Source organism: Moschus berezovskii, chromosome 18 (assembly GCF_049115385.1).
Source record: "Moschus berezovskii isolate FMDL1 chromosome 18, NW_MosBer_1.0, whole genome shotgun sequence".
Lineage (NCBI taxonomy): Eukaryota > Metazoa > Chordata > Mammalia > Artiodactyla > Moschidae > Moschus > Moschus berezovskii.
Genome location: NC_142477.1, coordinates 56,889,476 through 56,915,723, shown reverse-complemented (window position 1 = coordinate 56,915,723; position 26,248 = coordinate 56,889,476). Strand labels below are relative to the sequence as shown.

General features: G+C 37.7%; 1 protein-coding gene across 2 annotated transcripts in view; it reads right to left on the bottom strand.

Moving 5' to 3' along the window:
* The window catches only part of RAB3C (RAB3C, member RAS oncogene family), a 323,991-nt gene that overhangs the window by 158,699 nt on the left and 139,044 nt on the right, over positions 1-26,248 (bottom strand). For both annotated transcript variants that reach the window (XM_055422022.2, XM_055422021.2), the window contains exon 3: positions 2,078-2,196. In XM_055422022.2, the coding sequence (XP_055277997.1) occupies positions 2,078-2,196 (119 nt within the window). The remainder of the gene's footprint in view (positions 1-2,077; positions 2,197-26,248) is intronic.

The following is a 26,248-nucleotide window of genomic DNA, read 5'->3' as shown; positions in this document are numbered from 1 at the left end:
AGTGGAAAGAGTGGGTCAATAGAACCAAATAGTCAGAGAACTGGAGAAGAAGAATTGACAGGGGAGGGAGCTGGGCAGGGCTGCAGAGGGAAGGCATGGAGGGGGGCATGGAGAAGATGTACGTTTCCATAGTGTTTCTAATGCAAGAGTCAGGGGTACTGCTGGGATGGCTCCCACACTGTTATCATGTGGTTTCACAGAACTCAATAGATCCATCTCTTCTCAGCAGTCATTGGAAAAATGGGCCACAAGTATGGGTACAAATTGATTTAAGAACCCTGATATCTGAAATATAATTCATGAACAATCCTGGGACTTATCATGTCCTGAGAAGAAACAGTCAAAGTTAAAATGACAGTTTTGTATAGCAGTATCGTACCAGAGCTATGGGTGGCACTGGGTAGCACCACAGTATTAACTGAACCAGCCATTCTGTTACTAATTTGAAATGCTACTTTTACCATAGAGTAAATCCCAAATGGTTTTGTGTCTATACCTGGACTCTCTATTTCATTCCATTTTGTACCAAACCTCCTGGTATTTGATTGGGATTGCCTTGCATTCATGAATTTATTTGTGAAGAACTGGCATTTTTTACAATATTCAGTCTACTAAAAAGAGGGGGTACTTAAGCCTTCTTCTATGCCCTTTAGTGAAGATACGTACTTTTTCATAGAGGTCCTAAGCTTGTCTTTTGAATTACCATTGTTAGTGGTATTAGTATTATTTTTTGTATTTTAAGTGTGTGTGTGTGGAAATAAGGATGGAGGTGCTTTCTCAGATAAGCAATATGAACTTTAAAAAGCAATCTAAAGCAAATGTAAATTTTTAATAGCATCTGACCTTCCCCTGGAGGAGGAAATGGCAACCCACTCCAGTATTCTTGTCTGGAAAATTCCATAAACAGAGGAACCTGGTGGACTACAGACCATGAGGTTGCAAAGAGTGGGACATGACTGAGCGACTGAGCATGACCTTCACTGAGCTGATACACAAGTAAATAAATCATTTTGGATAATACTGTAATTAAAATAGAAAAAAAATGTCGTTTATTTTACCTGTATATTGCTAGTTTTTCCTTCAATAAGACAAGCTGTGACTATGTATGTTAAAATGTGGAGTCTGTTGAGCCCTCTCCACACCCTGCCCTGCAAATCACGTTTATCACAGGTGTTGTCACATGGTTTGATGGACCTGGGACTGAAGAAAGGTTTCAGTTTTATCTTTTTCTTCATCCCAGTCCTTTGAAAATTTTCAGTTTGAAGAAAAATGTAAAGCTATCTAACAAATCCAGATAAGGAGTCAGCAAACTTCTACTGTAAACAGCCAGAGAGAAAATCTTTTAGGCTTGTGGGCTATACGGTCGCTGTTGCAGCTACCTGACTCTGTTGTTGTATGTGAACGAGGCCATAGACAATAAACAACTGAGCCTAGTTGTGTTTTAATTAAAAAATTTTTAATATTTATTTATTTATTTGGCTGCAGTGGGTCCTACTTGTGGCACGAGATCTTCTGTATTCATCATGGAATCTTTAGTTGTGGCATGCAAACCCTTAGCTGCAGCACATGGGATCTAGTTCCCTGACCAGGGACAGAACTTGGGGACCCTGCATTGAGAGTATAAAATCCTAGCCACTGCACCACCAGGGAAGCCCTTCTAACAAAACTTTACCTATAAAACAAGTGGTGAGCCAGTTGTGGTGCAGAGGCCAGATTTGGCCTATGGTTCATGGTTTCCAGATCCCTAGTTTAGACCAGTATACTTCCAAATTTTTCATTATCTGTGCTTCGAAAAATTGAAAGCAATGTACTTGTCCCCATGGAACTAAAGACGACAGGATGCGAAGTGCTGGAGTGAACAAACAGAGCAAAATCGCCAAAATGATTTTTTATCAATACTCCCGTAATGAGTCTGAGCATAGCTAGCCCTTAGCAGCTTTCTGAAACACAACTGGGATCACAATACATAAAAAATATACATATTATATTGTGGTGTGGCACTGCTTTGAGGAGAGAGAAAGAGTTGAATGAGAAAAGAAAATCATTATTAGTAATGGGAACATTTGCTGTTGCTTACCAGTCCTGTACTGCATTGAAGGATTCTTCATTTGTGATGTCATACATTAAAATAAAGCCCATGGCCCCGCGATAATAGGCTGTGGTGATAGTCCTGTATCTTTCCTGGCCTGCTGTGTCCTACAAAATAAAAACAACAATCTCTCAAAAGCTGAAGCAATACATCTTTTGGGGAGTGATTAATTATTCCCCAAATAGTCATAACAGAGAGTTTACATTGTACTTGCAATGTCTAGCTGTATATATTTTTCAGTCTTGTTTTTCCTCATCATTTTCATAGGGCAGCTCTGCAATATTATGAGAAAATCTTTTTGGGGGTAAAGGGCTAGCTCAGAGTACCTTCTACATTTGTTCATTCCCATTAAGCAGCACCTAACTATAGAAAAGTAGAAAATAGTTCACACATATAAAAATCTGTGGCTTTTTGTATTGTTTAAAACTAGGGGAGTATATTAACTCCATCATTATGTATTTACTGTCTATATGCTAAGTACAAGCCTCTGTGGAGGGAAAAAAGAAATTTATGAAAAAGTGTCTGCATTTAAAAACTTGCAGTTTAGTTTCAGTTTATTCAACAGTAAAATGAGAATAAAAATACCTGCTGTGTATGAGTGTTTGAGTTGGACATATGAGGAGTTCCCAGTCTCCCATTAGAGAACCAGGGGGACATGCACAAACCACTGAACCTCTATTAACTTGAACCCCCTAAAGTCTAGCATGCTTGTTAGGGTGACATGATATAATGTATTGGAAGTACTTCATAGAGGCTGACACTCAAAAGTGGCCAATAAACAGCAAGAACTGGCTGTTATTCCTGAAATTTGGGGAGTTTAAATCTAACACAGGAAGGCACATGGCAGCTTACAAATGCAGGTGTTCAGAACCTGCAAAAGAGCCACATGCAGCAGGGAAAACTGAGAAGTAGAGACACCCCTGAAATGACCTGTATACGTCATGGACACTGCACAGTGTAGCTGAGGAAATTATTAGTCAACTAAGTCTTGCCCTTTGTCTTCTTAGGATCTGGGGTATCACTCATAGCCCAGTGCTTCTCGGTTTCCCTCTTCGCCTCTTTCCCAGGAGACTGGGCTGTGATTTCTCCATCCAAGTATCCTGGGTGCTCAGCCTTTGGGACAGAGATGTTACCTCCTTTCTGACCCCAGCCTGGGTCCTCTTTCCTCCTTTCTCCCAGAGATGCCTCCTTTTTAAATAAAATGAATCCCAGTTCCAAGCCCTGAAGGGAAAGCTAATGTGTTGGATGATACAAGAAGGGGTTCCTTTCACATCAGAATGAAGTTCACATCTCCTGGGCCTCAAACAGATTCTCATTGGACCTGCCATTCCTTGCCCGTAGCCCCCTCCCACTCAGATACATACACGACACCTCAAACTAACAGCAGGATATTCAAGACTGTTCACAGTTTTCTCCTAATTTGTGTGATTTATTCTATTCGGCCCCTGAAAATTCAGAGAAGGGTGACGAAAGAGGCTCGGGAAACCAGCAAATGATTTCAGGAGAATGTGGGGGTGTGAAATAAAGCTTGAAAATTAGCAAAAGGTATGACTGTGCATGAAGTCAGAAACAATTATACTCGACTTGTGGAGCAGGGGTAAGACTGGCCTGATTAGAGGCATTTATTAGGTAATGTTATTGAAATAAGTTTCCAAAGGTAAGATGAAAAAGATTACGGTACTCAAAATAGCAAAAATGAAGCAAAACAAGCAAGGAAGGTCTTTCAGAACATACCACCAATTGGCAGAAAACAAAAAGAAAGTCTAGATTTCACCACAGGAAAATCTGACCATTTCTTGAATATAGAAAACAACTCTTAAAAATAAAATTGAAATGATGTGAATCAGATAATATTTGATTATTTTTCTGTACTTTGCTTAGCATTTTATAAATATGAATGTGAGATGTTAGCGATAACCTTGGATATCAAAAACTACATGTAATTGGGACAAATATACAAATTTATCAGACAGAAAGTATCCAGTCTTGAGCTTATTTGGATATTCCTGGATATTCATTGGATCTAATTCCATTAACAGTACATCCAATTGTTAAATAAAGAGGAAAACTAGAGAATGAAATGAAATGGTGTTTAAAAAGCAAAGTATAATCAGAGATTGTGTAATATATTTTAGCTCTCTGGGGAACACAACCCCTTACAACTAATCATCCTATTTTAAACCTTGGGCACTTTTGTCTTGTGTTCATAATTTTTTAGAATACATTATCTATAAAATTACCTTTTTTTTTTTTTTCCCTACTGTAAAGTAACTTTAAATAGCTTTCTTTATCTCTTAGTAAAATTGACTGAGTAGCCTTCTTATAGGTTGCGGACCCCTTTCTGCTGCTTTTTCTAGACAATAGACAGCTTTCCCCTAATTTCTCATAGAAGAAAACAGCCAATATGCCTGAGCCACTGCTAAAAGGCGACCCAGACCCTTCCTGTCAAGCATGTCTTCAACACAGGCACTGAAAACTGGCATCATCTCTTTCTTCTTGACCTCCTTCAGTGAAGGCTTCCCTTTTCATAAGATGTTAATTTTATTCTGACAGTAAAGAAACTAGGTCTAGTGTTATAAAACACATCAACTTCACACTGTGAGTGTATTTCATCTTCAAGGGAGCAGAAATCAAGGTTGTGTTATATTATGATTGAGATGTTACAGGAAACCGCAGGGTCAGACAGCCATTATGTGTCAAAATTTAAAAATAGAGGGGGACAAAAACAGCTTTCAAGAAAAAAACAAAACCCAAAACAGGAACTTTCAGACAGCAGTTAAGTCACAGCAAGGGACAGGATCTTCCACAGGATTCTGACTTGAACCCAGAAACACAATCTAATTTGAGGTAGTTGTCACCTAAAAGCTCTCAAGGAGAATAAGAAATTGCACCAAGTAAAGGACATGTAGTGAGAAATACAAAGAGGAAATTTCCTTTCCAGATGCAAAGAAAATAAAGAGTAAAACTAAGCTAATAAACAGACACTAAATTGGCTCTGCATTGGTTTTGAGCATTGAAAACAATTTTAGGATTCCAAACTCATTAGCACTTTCTCTCCCACTATATTAGGAAGAAAAGGGAGTCAGAAAAAAAACACCTCATTACATCTGACATTTACTAATAATGATAGAAGGTTATACTGGAAAGAAAATAACATTTATAATGTCAAGTACCACTAATGTAATTAAATGTGAGAATCTTGAAAGGTAACCAAAATGGTACCTCTTCTCAGTTTGCTCAGGAAAATGGCTCTAAACCCTGGTTTTGCCTTGTTCCTCTTCCCAGTTGATTCTAATAACTGGAAGCACCTGCTGGTTTTCTACAACTGTAGGCTTCTGGTGATAGAAAAATCACAACTGGAAATCTTTCAACAAAAAAATGAGGGATAAAAATATGATTGAAAAACCAAAACTTCCTTCCAAGAGAGTTAGCTTTCATTTTTCTCTCTTTTAAGGAAAAATAAAATCATTTTAGCTGGCTTAAATATTTTGATTTCTCAATCATGCTCTTAGGAATTGTTGGCTTTAATGACAAGTTTGATTAGCAAATACTTGAATACCTGTCAAGAAAAGAGCTCTAAAATGGAAAACATTCGCAGTTTGATCGGTAGTAGCTAGGAACATTTTTCAGTTTTGAATTTTGGCATTTTTGTCTGTTTTTTCCTTATGTTTTCTTTCTCTGGTGAAACATTTTATTTTTTTAACTGCACGTAGTGTATTCTCAATCACTTTTGAAGTCACACAGAGATAATGTGCAGTTTTAGACTGAGGAAATAGCTTTCATTTGTAAGATCTGGGTTATATTGTAATTCGCTTTCTTGTTTTGGTGGTTATTTCTCTCTGTATTGAATTAAACAGAAAATGGAAGTAACCATTAGTAAAGAAACATAACTCAAATGATATTACTACCATCAGAATACATTTTATTGAGTGTCTAGACAAAGAAAAATGGATTGAAGGATAGATAATCCTGATACATGGTAAAGTAGGTCATTTTATAGGTGGAGAAATCAAATCAGAACACATTGGTGTTAACCAAAGGAAATAATATGTAATAGTCCAAAAAGGAAATCAATAGCAATGTACAGTAGGATGAGAACATTGAAACATAAGACATAAAACACATTTTATCTAGTGAACTTCCAAATAGATACAAATATGTGAAATAGAATAAACATTCAGTCATCTAGCATTCAAGTAAGTAGTGATCCTTTAACTTGGACCTTGCTACCTTTTTACCTGCAGGAATTATTTTGAATTATCAAAGGAAGATTAAATTATGCTCAATATAATTTAATATTAATGATTATTGGTTGATTGATTGATTCAATAAACAATAAATGAATACCTATTACCAGTTACAAACTATGATAATACTTATTAAATTTATCTATTCTAGACATATTTTTATATATTTAATAATTCTACACTTTAAAAACACTTCATTAATCAGGATATCCTATTCCTTACATGTCTATAAAATATTAGACATATACCATTTCTAAAGTACCAGACAGCATAACAATTTAAAATTGTAATTGAGACCATCTCCAATTCAGAGTCACAGTTGTGGGTTGTATTGTGTTCCTCCCAAAAGATATGTGAATTCCTACTCCTAGAACCTGTGAATGGGATCTTATTTAGAAGTAGGGTCTTGGCAGATGTAATCTAGTTATGATGACTTCATAGTGGATTATGGTGGATTCTAATCCTGTGACTGGTGAAAAGAAAATAGAGACACAGAAGGCCATTTGAAGCCAGTAGCAGAGACTGGAGTGATGTAACAACAAACCAAGAAACATCCAAGACTGCTGGGAAGCACTAGAAGCTAGGAGAGAGGCATGAAATGAATTTTCCCTCTGGAGCCTGAGAGAGAGCAGAGCCCTGTGACACCTTAATTCAGAACTTCTAGCCTCCAGAACTGTGAGGCAATAAATTCCTGTTGTTTTAAGCCACCCAGTTTGTGGTGCTTCATTATGGCAGCCCTAGGAAACTAATGCAGTCACTGACCCCAGTTTGCAATCTGCATGATCAGGGCAAAACCAATATAAATTTCACAGCTATCCACATACCCCTTTACTACTTTACAGGAGAGAAAACACGGAAGGTTAACAGTGGTCTATTGGAGAACCCTAAAATAGTCTCATGAAGATGTTACGCCAAAATGCATAACTATATTCCACTTATGGAAATTAATTGTACTCAAAAAAGCTGAGTTGATATGTCTTATTGCTTTAAAAAATAGATCTTACTATATATGAATACATACATATATTGTTATTAGAAGGACAGAGCACCATTCCTTGAAGTGATACATATTATATACTGCTTCATGTGGGAATTTTATCCCCACATGATTGAAGTGCTGTTACAGAAAAACCTAAAATCATAACATACTGAGACACTACGTTCCAAAACAACAGAAACAACAAAATGTTGATTATCATATATTACTTCTTTTATGTGCTATTACTTCCCTCCCAGTTGTATTTATTTTTTTCATTTCCATAAATAGGCAGGCAGAAAGCAGCACGGAACTCACTCTGATGAAAATAGTAAGCAAAAGAGAAAGCTTAAATATTTTATGCTCTTGCTGCACGTTTATTTTTGGAATAAGAACTTTTTCCCTTACCACAGGTAATCTTCCATAAAGATGAAATTTACAAACCATTTTTCCCTACTGATCTTTTACAAACAGTCACTATGAATTCATTTCACACACTTAGTTATACAAGCATCTGTAAATCAAGCCCAGATTTTAGAAGAGGGTTCTAATAAGCTGGCCTCTAAATAATTCTTTGATCAATTTAGAGGTTCTTCCTTCCTGTTGTCCTTTATCTATCCTCTTCACACCAGCCAATTTTATCGATCAGATTTTCTTGGCATGATGTTTAACTTTGAAACACCCAATCCTTCATTTTACAATGGCATCCACTTCCAAGTAAAACCTAATAAAACAAGCCTGAGGCACAAGGATAAAACTTGACCTATTATTTCTTGGCAGTGTTGCCATGGCAATCCATCTTTTCTGGAAGAGAGGAACAGTTGTATATAGCTCTTTTATAGGGGGCCTTAGACTCTATTGTCAGTGAGACCAAAACACATCTAACAGTTGTGTGTTTCTGCTCACGAAAAGTTGGAGACACTTTTCAGAAAATGCCATTTCAATGCTCAGATGAACTCTTTTCAAGACCTTTATAAAATTTATAATCAAAACCATGTAAAGACATCTTCATTCATTTTAAGAGTTTTTTATCTAAGAATCAGTAACACAAAGGCAGAGAAAGGTGCCATTTTTGCTTTCTTTCTAATTAATCTTTCTGACAGTCTTCTTCCCAGTAGGATTTTGATTATGTTCAACTTTGTTAAAACCTAGGGCGTAAACATTTAAATGCAGGCAGCTCAGAGCTCTTCATCAAAATTAGTGATTGTTTTTCTTCACAGAATGCAATTCAAATGCTTGCTATCAGATCAAGTGCTCTATGTTTTAAAGGATAACAGGTTTTTGAGTGGGATTTTTAGTGTTGCCCTGAAATTGGGAACTAAAGGGGCGGTGTGTGTGTATATATGTGTATATATATATATAATTATGACTGATTTGAGTTGTACGGCAGAAACTAACACAACATTGTAAAGCAATTTTCCTCCAATTAAAAAATAAATTTAAAAACTAAAATTAATTTTTTAAATAAACCTCCAACCATATTCCTTACAAAGGGATGGAGGTTTCACCCGCACATGTGCCAGATGGATGGATGGATGGCTGTCTGCTCAGACAATGGAACTCTGATCTTAGGTATCTGAGAACTGAAGAGAGAGGCAGGGTGGTGGAGGGGAGGCAGTAGAGAAGTCTGACTTCCCGCAGGGTAGCATGGCAAGGTTATGTGCGGAAAGTTCCCCATGGATCGGTAAACACGACAGCAGGCAGCTACTCTTGAGACATCTTGCCACGAACCCGCCTCTGAGAAGGCTGTCTCCTGGATGAGGCGCGGGAGGCGATGAGGATTACTACCAGAGGCAGGAGGGGCTGAATGAATGTTAAAAGGGAAGAACCTGAACCAACCTTTCTTGTCATGGCACTGGGCAGCGGGAGAGCCCTGCAAGGCTCCCTGAGCCTCCCACATGAGGGAACCAGCGTTCAGATACGTGCCACGCGGAAGGTTACGTGGGCTTAGCTGGAGAAGCCGAGAGGGACCTGTAACTCACAGCTAGTTCGGGCAGAGTCATCTGCCTAACGTTTCCCAGCCCTTCGCTGGTCCCTGAAGAGTAAGAACTAGGAAAAAAAGAAAAACAGAAGAGGTGAAAGGGTGACTCAAACCTCTCTTCCTATTACACTACCAATCTCTGGGAATATAGCCAGATTTGAGGGAAGAATATGAGTGTTAAATTAGATATGACAAGAGGATTTTAAACTAGGATCAAAAATGCTGAGGTTTTAAAATAGACTATGTATTTTTCAGAATAGATTTAGGGTCACAGCAAAATTGAACAGAAGGCACAGAGATTTCCCATATACCGTCTGCCCCACACCTGCATAGCCTGCTCTCCCATTATCCACGCCCCCAGTCTCACCAGAGCAGCACATGTGTTATAGCTGATGATGTTACACATTGACACATCATCACCATTCACAGTCCATAGTTTACACTGGGGTTCGCTCTGGTGTACATTCCATGGTTTGGACCATTTTACAATGACATTTATCCACCATTATAGAAACACACAGAGTAGTTTCACTGCCCTAAAATCTTGTCTGTGCCATGCCTGAGGTTTTTTTTTTTTAATAAAAGGAGAAAGACTAGAAATGGGATCTGTTCAAATTGTGGTTTGGGAATAGGCACAGGACATTGGACAGAGTATCACTGAAAACAGGGTTTAGATAAAAATAATACCAGTGCATGGTATTTAACACCAGTAGGTTTAGACTCTTCACCAAACTACCCACCAATGAAATGTAACAGTAACAACAACATGAAGAATATGGACTTAAGAAAAGTTTTACGCATTTCAAAGCACATTCCCAAATATTCCAATTAATTGTTTCTCAGAGGAGACTATTTTATAGATGATGGAACTGAGAAATAAAGAGGTTAAGCACAGGTTCTATGTTTTTTCTATCAATCATACAAAAATGCTGCTTTCAAATTGTTTTATTGGCCACCAAATTGTAAATGTTTGTTCAAGAATCTTGATCAGATAATTATGAGAAGTTATAAAACATGTAGAAGGTCATTATAGTTCATAATTTTACTTATCAACAACATCTGAACTTTAAGGGAGAGCTAGTTTTTTGAATAAAACTCAGTCTTACGTTGAAGTGTTTAGGAATGAAGTACAATGATGCCTGCAACTAACTATGAAATACATTAATGAAAATAAGATGGATAAATGAATGGATAGAGGGATGGATCAACACGAGATAAAGTAAAATGGTAGAATCTAGGTTAACTGTACAATGTAAGTGATGAACATGTGTTTACCATAAAATTCTTTCAACTCCTCCCCCGCCAAAAGAGGTGAGGCACTGGGTCCAAGTCAAAGCAGTAGAAAATGACAGGTTACATGAAAGTCCAGCTCTTCTCACACAAATCTAATCCTCTTTCTGACTATCAGGATGGAGACTGAAGAATTTACATTGTATTTTTTCACTCTAGGTCTATGTTTGATATTATCACTTGGATATTTAACACTTGTTCCATGTATGTTCTTTCAGTCTTTGTCAGCTTCATATTTTCAAACTCCATTCATTCTTCAAGCAATTGTGCTGTGTCTAGTCCCAATCCACTCTTTCAGGGCATGTTTTTCTCCTTTTTCTCTAGTCTCTGAATTTTCTTCTTAAGTTTATTTTTGCAAGCTCCTTTTTCTGCCCACCTCTTGAAGGTTTTGCACAGGCTTCTGATCTTCATTCTCTCTCATCATCCTGTACCGTACTATCTCCACAGTTTCAAAGATAGTCTATAAATAGCTCTACCTCCCCTGGAAACCTTGACCACATTCTTGCTCCCCAGAATGACATTTCCATCACTGTAACACAGAGATAGCTCAAATTTATCTTGCTCAAATAAGTCAGTGCAATTCTCTTAAATTTATTATGTCACTAGCATTTTAAATCTTTTAATCACAACATCACACTCACAGATATTCTCCTCAGAATTTGGTCTATAAATACTAAATACATTTTTGTTGAAAAAACAAACAACAACAACTATAATTTAGCAGAGTATCCTATTAGGAGTCAGGTTTTGGCTGAACATTTGGCACTTGTTGGACTTGGTTATCTTACTTGCCTCTCTGGGCTCTGATGTCCTCATTTGCAAATGAGACAGTAAATTTTCTAAGTCTTGTTTCGGCTTTCAAGTCACAGAATGTCTTTAAATACATTTTCCCCTCTAACAGGATTTTTGGTCTAGTGCATCAGTAGAGTCCATTAATATTTACTCTAGTTACCAACATTTTTGCATGGTGGTGGTGGTTTAGTTGCTATGTCATGTCTGACTCCTGTGAGCCCATGGACTGTAGTCTGCCAGGCTCCTCTGCCCCTGGGATTCTCCAGGCAAGAATACTGGAGTGGGTTGCCATTTCCTTCTCCAGGATATCTTCCCGACCCAGGAATTGAACCTGGTCTCCTGCATCACAGGCAGATTCTTTACTGACTGAGCTATGAGGGAAGCCCAAAATCTTTGCATAGATATTTCCTATCTTTTTTTTTATGATATTTGTGTCAATTTTCCTGTATCTCTTTCTGTTCATTTCCTGCTTTCTCTTTGGTTGAATGCGTTTCATTTTTTCCCTAATTTTATTCTTCTCTTTATTAGTTTGGAGGTTATACCTGTTATATGAAGTGATTTTCTCAAATTTCAAAATATATGGTCAAAAACAAAACAAAACAAATGTTCAAAAAATTGAATTATATATTTCCCCAAATTCAAGTATGTAGAATAATGTCATTCATTCTTTCCCATTGTACATAATAATATGTACAGTGGTCCATATTCTAATTATATCTTGACTTTTTTACCACCTATATTAGACATTATGTTTTACATAGACATTATTCACTTATATTTATCCTTATTTGCCACTTTCCCTGCTCACAATTTTTTTCTTACTGAAACTGTCCTTTCATTTTTCTGAAATGCACTCTTTAGAAATCTCACTAAAGGTCTTTTGGTGGTAAACATTCTCTTCCTGCATGTCTGAATAAATATTTATTGAAATTATTCATGAATAATGTTCAAAAAATATATATTACTGGGTATAAATTCTAGTTATACTTTATTTGTTCTTTATAGCATTATGCTAAGGTTTATTGACTTCAGTTGACATTTAAAAATATGCTATCACTCTAATCATTGTTCTATTTTAGGTAAACTCTTTTCTCTGAAGCTGTAAGAGTTTCCTTCATCTTTGGAGGTTTTCAGTTTCCATGATGTGGCTACACTTACAATTCTTTTATCTATGTTGCTTCAAGTTCACTGTGATCCCCTATTTTGAGAATTCTTATCTTTCAAAATTTTAGAAAAAAATCCAGTCACTATTCAAACTACTTTTCTCCCATTCTTTCCCCCTGCCCCTTTACTTTGGACTTACAATTAGATAAACAATTAGATATCAGATAAATAGGCTGCACAGCCTGGGCTGCCCAGGAATATCCCAGGGTATGCCCTGTGGTAGATCAGTGAACACTTAAATAATGAATTTATTGACCCAAAAGTCTTCTAGAACTTTTTCAATTTAATTCATATTTGAAACCATGTCTGGATCAATAAAACAAGTTCATAGTTTCTGACATGGTTGCTGTCAGTTCTTAGGAGTTTGAAGAAAGGTCTGAAAGAGTTCTAAAGGTCAGCTGAGTCACACGCTGTAAAACTTGTTAGTTTTAAAATAAAAGCAGAACTGGGTATGAAATATATGGCTGTTGCATGAGTCTGCCTCTGGAAGAGGAGTGTTTCTGTGCCTCCTGAGGCCTCTGTTCTCTTAAATCTTCACATTAGCCATTCAGCTCACTTTTTTCTCTAATCAGCTTTCTTTTGTTACCTGTGCTGAGGAAGGGATGTGTCACTCATTGCAGGTCAGGATCATAGGCTGGCGTCTGACTCATTGAAGTGTTTCATTTGATTAACACAGTCATTAAAAACTTTCAAGCCAACATTTAAAAATGTGGAGGTTTTTACACAAAAGTGTAGACTTCCGATTTCTTTTGAAAAATGCAAAAAGCTGGTAACAAATTGCTGTCTGGCCACTGAGGCTGACGCTGGTAGCAGCTGCCTCTCTTACATGCTCATCTGCCCTTCTCTCCTTCCTGATGTTGCCCATTCCCTAAGGAACTCATGTCTGAGCTCACTCCCCTCCTGGCACCTTAAGTACTTCTGTTTATTCTCTATAGTAAACCATCCTGTCTTCCTTTAAGCCCAGATTCCTTAGGCTCTTTTTCATTTGACCCCATCATCCCTTTCCAATTTTGTCTTTACCCTATCTCATGTGTTTATTCTTCTTTTTGTTCCCTTTGTGTCCGAATTTGACCAAGTTTCTCAGCTTCTCCCTATGGTTTTCTGACTTCTGTGTCTTCTTGTGTGTTCATGCCTACACATGCTTGTCCTCTTGATCTTGTGTTTATCTTCAGTAGAATTCAAGTATATCTTTTTAAAAAAGTCTTATCAAATAGCTATTCTTATTCTTCTAGACTGCCTTAACCAAAGACTAAAACTTGTTCTTAACTGAGCCTAGGCAATTTAGTGCCTCGGTGAAATTTACATTTGGTGGTCAAGATTTATACAAGGAAAAAGTCAGGTTGTCTTAACAAATCAATATTCTGTCTGGGTTAACTTCTTACTAAAAACTATTCCAACAGTGTAAATCTATATTCCTAACATTGCGCTGGGTACTGAAAAAAACATAACATATGCACCCATGTGATATAATCTCTAAATGAAAAGAATTACATTTCCCACAACCTGGCAAAATAAAGCACATACAGTGATCTGAGCCCTGGCCGTATTAGCAGTGTTTATTATATGATGTGTGCAGTATGTGCTGGAGGAATCAAAGAAGGATCGACTGAAATGTGCTGGAAATGACTCCAGGAAAAGGTAAGGCAGGTCCTCAGGGATGGGTAGGCTTTGAAGGGCAGAGGAAAGGTGGTTAGCAGACTCAACCACAGTGGGGATCGTGGAAAGACCACAGAAGTGACAGGGAGGGGAGAGACTGGCATTGCTGTTTATTCTTTATATGTACCTACCTCAGTCTCCCTGCAGGGACTGAAACAATGTCTGTTGTTATGTGTTGCACAGGCTTTTGTTTGGCATCTGAAAATTCACCAGGCACTGCAAACGGAGAGTATGATTCCCTACTCGCCTTTAAACTATAGTATCTGGTTTGGGAGACTGAGAACAGGTCTATTTCTTCTAGAGCATGGAAGAAAGAAAATGTAACCAACCTATGACTCAGTAACAGGCGGACTAAGTAATTAAACCTCTCTGAATTTTCACTTTCTAGCAAAAATATGGATAATATTATCTATCTATATACCTTTTCATGGTTGTTGTAAGGATTAAATAAACACACTGAAATTAAAAGACGCTTACTCCTTGGAAGGAAAGTTATGACCAACCTAGATAGCATACTAAAAAGCAGAGACATTACTTTGCCAACTAAGGTCCATCTAGTCAAGGCTATGGTTTTTCCCGTGGTCATGTATGGATGTGAGTTGGACTGTGAAGAAAGCTGATCGCCGAAGAATTGATGCTTTTGAACTGTGGTGTTGGAGAAGACTCCTGAGAGTCCCTTGGACTGCAAGGAGATCCAACCAGTCCATTCTAAAGGAGATCAATCCTGGGTGTTCATTGGAAGGACTGATGTTAAAGCTGAAACTCCAATACTTTGGCCACCTCATGCAACGAGGTGACTCACTGGAAAAGACTCTGATGCTGGGAGGGATTGGGGGCGGGAGGAGAAGGGGACGACAGAGAATGAGATGGCTGGATGGCATCACCGACTCGATGGACATGAGTTTGAGTGAACTCCGGGAGTTGGTGATGGACAGGGAGGCCTGGCGTGCTGCGATTCATGGGGTCGCAAAGAGTCGGACACGACTGAACGACTGAACTGAACTGAAGGTTTCTTGCACATACCGGGTGCTCAGTAAATGGGAACTTTATTTTTTCTTTTATTTTTTTCAAGAAGCAGCAATATGTAGAGGAAAGAATAAGGTCTTGGTGTTGGAACACCTGGGTTCCTACCCTGGCTCTGAGACTCATCTGCTGAGAGACTTGAGAAATATCACTTAATCATGGATGTCCCTAGAGAACATCATACTGAGTAAAGTAAGTCAGACAGAGAAGGGGATATACTGTAAAACATCCCTTATATGTGGAATCTAAAAAGTAATGATACAAATGAATTTACTAACAAAATAGAAACAGAGAATGAACTTATAGTTGCCATAAATTGCTGAGATGGGGAAGGATGGAGGAAAGGGATAGTTAGGGAGTTTGTATACACTGCTATATTTAAAATGGATAACCAACAAGGATCTACTTCAGCACACGGAACTCTGCTCAAGGTTATATGACAGCCTGGATGGGAGGGGTTTGGGGGCAAATGGACACTTGTACATGTATGGCTGAGTTCCTTTGCTGTTCACCTAAAACTGTCACAATGTTGTTAATCGGATATATTCCAATACAAAATAAAAAAGTTTTTTTAAAAAAGAAAGAAATATCACCTAATTTCTCTGAGAACCAGCCACCCGATTTCCAAAATGAAATCAGTAACTAATACTGAGTTGAGTTGCAAGCTGCAAATGACAAACATTCTCTGTATGCTGTATAATGCTATAGGTAACATCATTATTATTGAACCTGTTAAAGATAGTAAAGAGTTGAAGCATGTTAAATTCCATTAGAAAGTGTTTGTTTAAATGCAACTGGATTCCTCAGTAGAACATTGTTCCTTATTTCTCCCATCTACCAGAGCAGAGAGAAAATAAAGGTAGTTGTCCTTCAGAATCACTCAGAATGTACTTACCCTCATTTTCTCTTTCGATACTTCTTTACATAAAAAAGGAATGGAATTCAAAGGTGAAATACACCATTAAATTACCATGACAATTACCTGATTATGCTTACTGATCTCTTTAAGACCTTCTGCACAGTCTTACTTTTTATGACTGTTTTGACCTGCTTTGAGACAAAGGTCTAATGGATAACAATGGTGGATCAAGGTTAGAATAGTGGCTCCCACTACTACTCACTGTAGTGGATAAGACTCATTGAACAATAAGTACTACGTCCAACAAATAAGTCTCAAAAAACACATAGGAGACAGGCGGAAATGAAAATGCAGAAACCAGACGCTAGAGAAATGGGAGTCGCTGCAGCATCTTACTATGTGCTGTGTCCAGAGAGAGAAAGCTCCCAGCAGGCACCTGGCTGTGCAACAGGCCTGGGCAACCAGAGGATAAAGTGACTGTCTGGCTCTGGAAGGTGCACTGGAAGGCCAGGGAGACGCACGCTTTGGAAAGGCTTCTTGACTTGACCAGAAGCAGTTCTCCTATCAATAATAGCAAGTATTTCTCCTTTTGAAGTGGGTCTAATATATTTTTTCTTTATATATAACCTTCATCTTAAATAATTTAAAATATATAATGAAATTATATTATATCCAAATGAAACATCTAAACATCAAGGCAATCTTGAGTGGTTAAGTGTTATTTTACAAGTTGTTAAGTCAGTAGAAAATATTAAGCTCATTGCCTGGCATGGGGCATTTTCATATGTGGCCTTGTGACCTCACCTTTCTGCGTGAGATTATATAGTATCAAATTTTATAAGGCATAAAACCATCAGATTTTATAAGGGTCTCCTAAGATGAATGGTAACTGCAAATAAGCCTTGTAGGTCACATAGCTAAGTGGATGACAAACCCTGGCTTTTTGCCTACATTTTTGGTTATGATGAAACCATCAAAAAGTAGCTTCATTGCTATTTAAGCAATTTTCTGTTTTCTGTTCAGTTCTGAACAGACACCCACGTACAGCTGAGTCTGGGGCTTGGCTTCATAATTGTAGGAAATAAAATCGAGGCAGAGTTTAGAGGCCAGCTACAAAGATGATTACAGGGTTAAAGAGAGATGTGCCCATGGGGAGCAACTGAAGGAGCTTTATTACGCCTCAGGAGTCTGACGTGTGACTTCCTACGAACTTTGAGTGTTTAAAAGTCTTTGTGATAGAGCATGGGAAGCAGTTCTTCTTTTATAAATCTTCATTCAAGACAGAACTGGACTTATTTGCAGGGGGCGGGGGGTGGACGGGGAAATGGGGCCTGGACACTGACTACAGGGATTGAGGAAGCTGGAAAGGCAGATATCCTGTTTTAAGGGCTGGGCTATGAGTTGTACAGTGTCCAGTGGGGAGTTAGAGGGGCCAGTCAGGAGAGGAGAGGGCTCCGGGGGCACTCCAAACCCCTTTAACACGGTTATTAAGGATGCTGCTTTTGAAAGGGATAAAACCTGACCACAGAGCTAAAGGAAAAATCTAAAAGAGAGGCCAAATTTGTATTAAAACATGATACAGTCTAAACCTAGAATCAGATCTATAGAGTTTATTCAACCTGAGTGCTATTTAGGGGTGAAATCTTCTACTAAATCGGAAAAAGCACAGTTCTAGGAGTCTGTACAAATAAATCAACCACATTATTTTCAGAGCAAATAAAATAGGACCTGTATTGAACTGTATGAATGAGGACACAGATAGGCAGATTTATACTGTATAGTACAGAAAACACTCAAACGTTAGCACTTTACATTTAAGAAGCAAAATTAGCTAGGATGAAGAAAATCATTATTGACAAGAAATAAAACCCATGCATAAAGCAACATTTAGTTTTTTCTTAGTAAAAAGTTACCAAAATCACTGTGTTACAAATAGATCAAATAGACCTAAATCATTTGCCAAACAATCTGGCAGCTCATAACAGCATTTTCCCCAGATTTAAATTTCACTAACAACATGGCTGCTGGCATGAGAAGCCTGAAAGAGCATTCATATTCCAACTATAATTCAAATTCCTACTTTTGATGCAAAAAGTTCTTTTATGACTTGTGTGCCTGACAAATATATTTTTCTTTCCATGTCAACAGACTCTACTGCTCGAATAACTTGATAGCAGAGTCAGAGAGCAGATGCACTGGCATCCACTGATCCTTCTCCTACAGGAAAGACAGAAACTTCTCCAGCTGGGTACCACCCAACTGGAGGATGCCAGGCCTGAGGATCATGCTGTGCTAATAAGGTCAAGGTCTGATCTCTGTGTGTCTTCATTCTGCCCGATTACATGCTCAACCTGGCGCATTATTTCACAAAGATGAGAGGCAGGCGGATGGGCAAGGGTGTAAGGCTGAATTTGCACAGGTCCATCATCCTTCATAAAAAGACCAATGAGTGATTCTTGGTACCCAGAGACAACTCTAGGCTACTGCTAACGAACTTGACCACATGGGGCTGAGTATCTCCCCTTTTGGAACCGACAGGAATAAATTCTGATGCTGAGAGTTGGCTTGAGGGGCAAATATGATGGAGAGTTACCTCTCACCTTCAGGGAAATTTTAGAAGACCTATTCCTTCTCATTGGCCTACTTATTCAACAACTGGCATTTGGTCATTTAACACAGTGCCACACTCCAGTTCTCATTTGGTCAATTTGGTGGTGGAGTCTGGGCAGGGGCACTACTCCCAAGGCACCCTTGGTCATTCTGATGCTGGTGATTTGACTAATACTGAATCCTGTGACTCTGGGCTTAGGTGCCAGGGCTCACATTGTGGCTCCATCACATACTCGCTGTGTGACTTTAGAAAAATCAGCTCATCTCTCTTTACCTCAGTTTCCTCAACTGTAAAATGGAATCATGATAGATTACCTCTCAAGTCTGTTATGAAGATTAAATGAGCTAACTCAGGCAATTTGTTTAGCATAGGAGATCAGACTAGGAAGTGAACAATACATGGTAGTTACTGTAACTTCCAAATACTCTTTCATTAAAAATTTTTTTCTTTCTTATGTGAAATGTTTTATATATCATATGTTTCATGCTTATAGTTTCAGTTTTTTAAGTCATTGTGGAATATATAAATAATGCATATGCCATATACTGTATGTATAAAATATTATATATATGTGATTATTGGTATGATAGATCTAATTTTGGATGTCAGTGTTTTTCAAAGATCTGACTACAAACCACTGTTAATCCTTCTTATTTAAATAAAGTGCTGAGAGACCAAGAAGTAAAGATGTCTAACACATTGTCATTCTTTGCTAAAATATGATCTTTTTTTCCCTCAAATGGAAACTAAATAACTGCTATAGTCTTCCAATTTGTTTAAGGTGGACAGGCAAAAATCTCTGAGCTTTAAAATTTCTTTCTGTCGAAATACCTGCTTCAATATAAAATGTCCAAGGCAATTTAAAAAGCATATACAGACAAGCCAATAAAAATTGGAAACTGCCATGGAAAGAAAAGCAAGCAAATAATGACTGAAATGCTGCTTGGGCCTTTATCCAAGCTGGTTTTTGAAAAAATATGAATACTCTTTGCCTCAATGTTCCAAATGATTGGAGATGTGCAGATTTTGGTCAAAATAGAGAAACTTACTAACAAAGAAAGGGGTTGCCTCATGAATTGGTAAGCATTTCGTCACTGGACATGTCTGAGCATAGGCTGGGTGATCAATGTTGAGGATGCTGTAGAAGAGAGTCATGCATTCTATAAGGCATTAGACTACAGAACAAGATTCTAAAAGGAGAATGACAGATGGTGTCCAAGTTGTGGAAACTGGGTATTGGAAGGTTCATGATTTTGATAGCGACAAATTAGTAAAGATGTTACTAAACATCTGTGGAAAGACGGGGAACTCAGATTTTGGACGTATCTTATTTTAGCTGTAGGTGGAAACTCCTTAGCAGAGAAGTTTTAAAACCCAATAAATAGTTACATCCTCACTATATTACAAATCTATTTTTTCACCTAATAAATCTTTTTGTTTACTGATTTTCTGCTTTTCCTATCATACAAATTTCAATGACTCAATTTGAAAGATTTGTCATTTATCTGTGAATAAAGATATAAATTTAGGATGGTAAAAGCATCCTAAAGGTGAAAACTATGTTTATCTGGAAGGTATCCAAACTCTTACCTTCCAAGATCATTGTCGCACAACCTGTAGCTGAAACTGACTGATTTCTCCTCTTAATTAGTGTCAGAGTAAAGCTTACCATCCAATGTGGCCATAATAAGCTACTCCTTAGGCAAAAAAAAAAAAAAGAGAGAGTTTCCAGTTTTGGTATTTCCTTTATACTTATTACTAGATCACTCAGTGGATACTGGCACTAGATTACTTTCACATGTATTTTTTAAAAATTGACCTCAACTATCCCCTAAATCATCACAGAAACATCATGAGTTCTAAAATCACAATTTTACATTGGAGGCACCAACAATGTAATATCCAGTATCTCCAATGATTAAATGAACTACAAAGCCACTGGGCAACGTGAAAATAAGAGGAGTTGGGCTGGTCAACATAAAATCAAATGCAGCCCTAATCACCCAATCATATGAAGATGGATACTTCAGGCATAAGCACATTAACATGTAAAATTTAATTTGCTCCACTTCCAGAAACAAGTTAAATTAGGTTAGGAACCAGAGGGCCTCTTTTCAGAGAGGAAGAGAGGGAGGATAGATGGAGGGAATCAGAGCAAGTGGAGAGAGGGGAACAGAAATGCTTCAGAACAAGTCATTTTATTCAGTCTTTTTAATAGCAAGCTTGGGTGTCATCATGTAGTTCTATGCCATAAACCCAGTTCCAGGAGACTTACACTCCCTCCAAAAGAAGGCTTCTCTTTAAATATATAATATTCATTGAAACACACACTGGTTTTATCTTAGTTTTTAATTTGAGTGCCTCTTGCCTCCTTTCCTAATAAATAAAATGTCCAAATGCCACAAGATCAAGCACATCATCAAAAACTTTAAGAGTTTATAAAAGAAAGCAAATTCCTTGTAGATTACCAGTAATTCCCTCTAACAGTGATATTGCAAGACTTCTGACCATTAGACAGAAGACTAGTTCACATTCATACCAATCACTTATCTGTATCTTTTTGTTGTTCAGTTCAGTTCAGTCGCTCAGTCGTGTCCGACTCTCCGCGACCCCATGAATCACAGCACGCCAGGCCTCCCTGTCCATCACCAACTCCCGGAGTTCACTCAAACTCATGTCCATCGAGTCGGTGATGCCATCCAGCCATCTCATTCTCTGTCGTCCCCGTCTCCTCCCGCCCCCAACCTTTCCCAGCATCAGAGTCTTTTCCAGTGAGTCAACTCGTCGCATGAGGTGGCCAAAGTATTGGAGTTTCAGCTTCAGCATCAGTCCTTCCAGTGAACACCCAGGATTGATCTCCTTTAGAATGGACTGGTGTTGTTGTTTAGTTGCTAAATCATGTCTGACTCCTTTGTGACCCCGTAGACTGTAGCCCACCAGGTTCCTCTGTTCATCGGATTTTCCAGGCAAGGATACTGGAGTGAGTTGCCACTTCCTTCTCCATGGGATCTTCCCAAACCGCAGATGGAACCTGCATCTCCTGTACTGACAGGCTGATTCTTTACCACTGAGCCACTGAGGAATATTGGCCCCTTATCTCTATCTGCTGAAATAAAATTCACTTGTGAGAAGCTATTTTATTACTAAAGGCCAACACTGCTTTGCTTACTTACAAAATGAGAACTTAAAAATATGTGACGTAAAATTATTTCATTAGTCTGTTGTTTATTTAAAAGTACTTTAAGAACAGAGATTTCCTTAAGAAATATCTAACATATAATATGATGTCATAAATAACCAGACGTTTAGAAAATCATTATTGAAGGTTGAGGGGAAAAGCAAAGGATTATAGTGATGGTCAGAAGCAATAAATTATGTTCTCATTTGTTTTGATGAACTTGGTTCTGGATATAACAGTGTATTGTCACTCACTTTGAACCTACCATCCATGAAATGAAGCAAAGGGAAATGCATACAGTTAGCTGCTTGCTTGAAATCCTCTCTGATTTGGTAATGCAGGTTTCTTTTGGTGTTGATTAATGGTAAGCACAACACTGTCCGACAAATCAATTGTCCCAGTGTTGAGCAAGGGGACTACCTCTCCTAATCCCAACTGGAGCTAAATATCCAGTGGGAGAGTGACTGAAGGTATACCAATGAAAAAGACAAACAGCTCGCTCCCCTTTGGACTTCTGAAAAGATGGCAACCAAAATAATTCTGACAAAATAAAAGTCATTTTATCTGTTCATCATACTTCCCCGTGTTTGCAGTTCTGCAATGGAAGAGAATTTAAGCACCAGAAACATCCAGCACAGACCATTTGTGTGGCATTTTTGCTTTTAGTTTTTGGTTTTTCATCTAGTCTCTTGGCAAGTTTAATATTTACCACAAATAACTGTTGTCTATCATCATGATACTGTGACTTAGATCTCTGGGACCTATTTATCCACCAGCTGCCAGTTTACACCTTTAGACAACATCTCTCCAATTCTCCCACCTCCCAGTCCCTGGTAGCTAGCATTTAATTCCCTGTTTCTATGAATTTGGCTTTTCTAGACTCCACAAATAAGTGATGCCATACAATATCTATATAGAATTGTTTCTGTGTATCTTATAAGGTTCTCAGTGCTTTCAAGAATTCTGTGCTTGAGCTTATTTTCAGCTATTTAGATTACTTTTCACCTCACTAAACAAGGAACATTTTTTCCTGTTCTGGAAATAGAGATATCTATACAGTTTATTTTATCATAATTCTTTAATTTAGAGTCTCTCTGCTTCCTCTTATCTGAGTACACCAGCAGGCAAACTTAAGAATTATGGACCACAGATTACATGCAGTATGCAGTTAACAAAGGGGATTTCATGGCTTTGCAGTTTTCATAATTACATTAAAGCCAGGCATGTTTCTCTTTAAACACCAAAATGTGTCTTTATAAAGAAATTGGGTTTCAGGATTTGTCATTAGAAAAGTAAATAAGCAAGGATTAAAATGGCATTTACCATGAGGAAATAGTGGCCCAGCACCTACAGTAAAGTACACTCCAGTCTGCATAAGGAAAGAGCTTCAGAGCTGGAGTCAGAGGTTCTTTCTGGGTAACAGGCTCAGCTCTCCCACAAACCAGCTCTGAGACTTCAGGAGGGTCACTTCATCTTTTAGTTTCCTCATTTGTATAGGAATATGATGGAATTACTGAACACATATACTTTTTAAGGCCTCTCAATCCTAAAAACTCCTAAGGTTAAATCCTTTTAAAGGAACTTATTTCTTCACTTGTGGCTCAGCTGGTAAAGAATCTGCCTGCAATGCAGGAGACCTGGCTTTGATCCCTGGGTTGAGAAGATCCCCTGAAGAAGGGAAAGGCTACCCACTCCAGTATTCTGGCCTGGAGAATTCCATGGACTGTACAGTTGAACATAACTCATCGACTTTAGCTTTACACAACTGATCGACTTTCGCTTTACACACTTTCGTTTCATAGGAGGATGAAATGCAGGGCCCCTAAAAAGCTGCTTAGGACACTGATTTTTTTTTAAACAGTTTTATGAATTTCAGTGCAGTGACTCTCAAACTTTGGTATATGACAAAACTTGTTGAAGTAGCAATGCCTGGGCCCTAACACTAAAGACTGATTCGGGAGGACAGGTGTGTGTATGGACATCTGTACTATGAATGACCCTCCAGGAAATTCTGACGCAGATGCTCTGTGGACCCCACTTTGAGATTAAACTAGTAGCTTGAAAGAAATAAAGAAATTTGTTCAGATCCTGGCTTAACGCCTGGACAAAACAGCTTCAATAGGATACTAACACACAATCATTCCCAATAAAACCTTCTTTTGCCCTCAGAAGTAGGATTATAAAAAATAAATTTGATGTTATTCATCAGGATAATTCAGATTTGGCTGGGACATGCAATTTCTGAATTATCCCTTTCTTCTTTTATTAAAAGTTCTTTGCAATTTTCCTCCTCATGGAAGTCACCTTTAATTACCATATATGCTGAGTATTAGCTAACCCAACACAGAGCTGTCCTGGATTTTTCTGTTAAAAAGTTCTGGTTCTAACCATACTTACCATCCAGGTCAAAGTCAAATCTATTCTTAGCAGGTTACAAAATTCTATAGTAGAATTTTAGTTTTGTTTAATAAGACATATAGGTCTAGATATCAAAAAAGATTAATTAAAAATGTGTAAGCATTAGCAGTTATCTATTTTTTGCTTATTCCTCTGTATTGTAAATTTTTCTACAAAAGCTATTTTATCTTTTACAATCTTTACCTTAGAAAGAAAAAAGAGAAGAAGGAGGAAGACAGACGAAGGGAGAAGAAAGAGGAGCAAGAGGAGAGGCGATGGAATGTGTGTGCTATTCATTTCCAAGGGTGAGATCAGACTAGTCTTTATCCCTGCATATCATTTTCTTATGAGCAAATACATACTTGTATTTCTGGTAAATGGCAATAATTCATTCTTTGTGACAAATGTATTATCTAAAATATTTAAACACACATTGAATATTCTACTCACTAAACTTTGAGTTTATAAAATACTGCAATAAAAAGGCAAATGTCTGTATTTGGGGCTATATCTAAATTATATACACAATATTACTCTCTCACTTCTTTCTGTACTACACATACTCTGAGTTCCAAAGCATCCAACAACTGGGAACTATTTTCATGTCAGCTATAATACATGAGTCTAAATAAATGATAATTGGGTAGCAGGTCTACTCGTCCTTGAGCGTTCTGACCTTGAAGAAAAAGCATCACTTTATTGCTTTAGCTGAAGTCTAGACTGTGATTCCCCCAGTCCAAAATGTGCCTGGATCCATCAATCTTCAGAACACAATCACATTTTGTGAAAAGAAGGGTAGAATGATTCATTTATGATTAAAGAACAAGAAGACCAGTTTCACTCACTAATCAAATCATGGTATAAATAGAATTTATCTGACGTACTTTTTCAGTGACATGATAGGTGAGCAGAAAACAGATAAAATCTAGTCCAAAACTATCTTATGGAATATATATAATATACATATATATATATACATTTTGAGATCAAACATGATTAGTTTGCTGAGTGTCTGTGTTCTAGGCACAGTGCACAATGAATGAAGCATAAGTCATAATCCCTGCACATTAGAAGCTTTCTGTTCCCTGAGAAGACATTTTGTACCAAGACAGATCCTCCAGAATGCCAGTCAAAGCTTCTCAGTCCATTATGTATGGTAATTATCCATATTTTCCCTTTCCAGCTAGACCTTTTAATCAGTGTATTGAAAGACTATGAAAGTGCTTTGGCTAGTTTCCCTCTGACATCTACATCAATACTGAGCTTCTGGAGACAGCAAACACAGACAAACACCTCTTTCTTTCTTCTTCGATTTTTTTCCTTGGCTTTTTATTTCCTGTGCTTTACCAATACTCACCAAGCAGATGCCCCATCTATGTGCCCCTAACACTCTCTGGTTGTTAAAACTCTTCTCTGTTTGGAGGAAGAAACCTTAGTCCATTTATTTAAAAAACAGTAGAATCTATCACATTTAAACATTCACCCACAGCAGACAATCTTCTAAAATGTAAAGCCCTTCACTGCCTTCCCATTAAACTTGAAATCTAATCTAAACTCTTTAGATGATCAATAAGAACCTATGTAATCTGTTTCTTAACCACCCGTTCCATCTTCTTTCCTTCTCCTCTCTCCTTCATTCCTTTCACATAAACCAGAATCCTTCACAAGAAAGCTTAAGGAGTGTATGAATATTCTATACAGGAGCTACTTCATCACATAGATGGATCAGTCCAGGAACCACAAGAGGTGTCTCACTACAGAGACTGTTATATTTCTGCTTCTCTGTCTATTCAGGCCATAATATCCAAGTGTTGCCCACTTTATTTCTTTCCACAGACACTATAAAAGGGACTAGTACAAGTCTGATGACCTGTAATTCTAGTATAAAGATAGTTTCATGTCAATGTATGGCAAAAAAAACCCAATATAATATTGTAAAATAATTTGCCTCCAATAAAAAGTAAATAAATTAAAAAAAAAAGTTT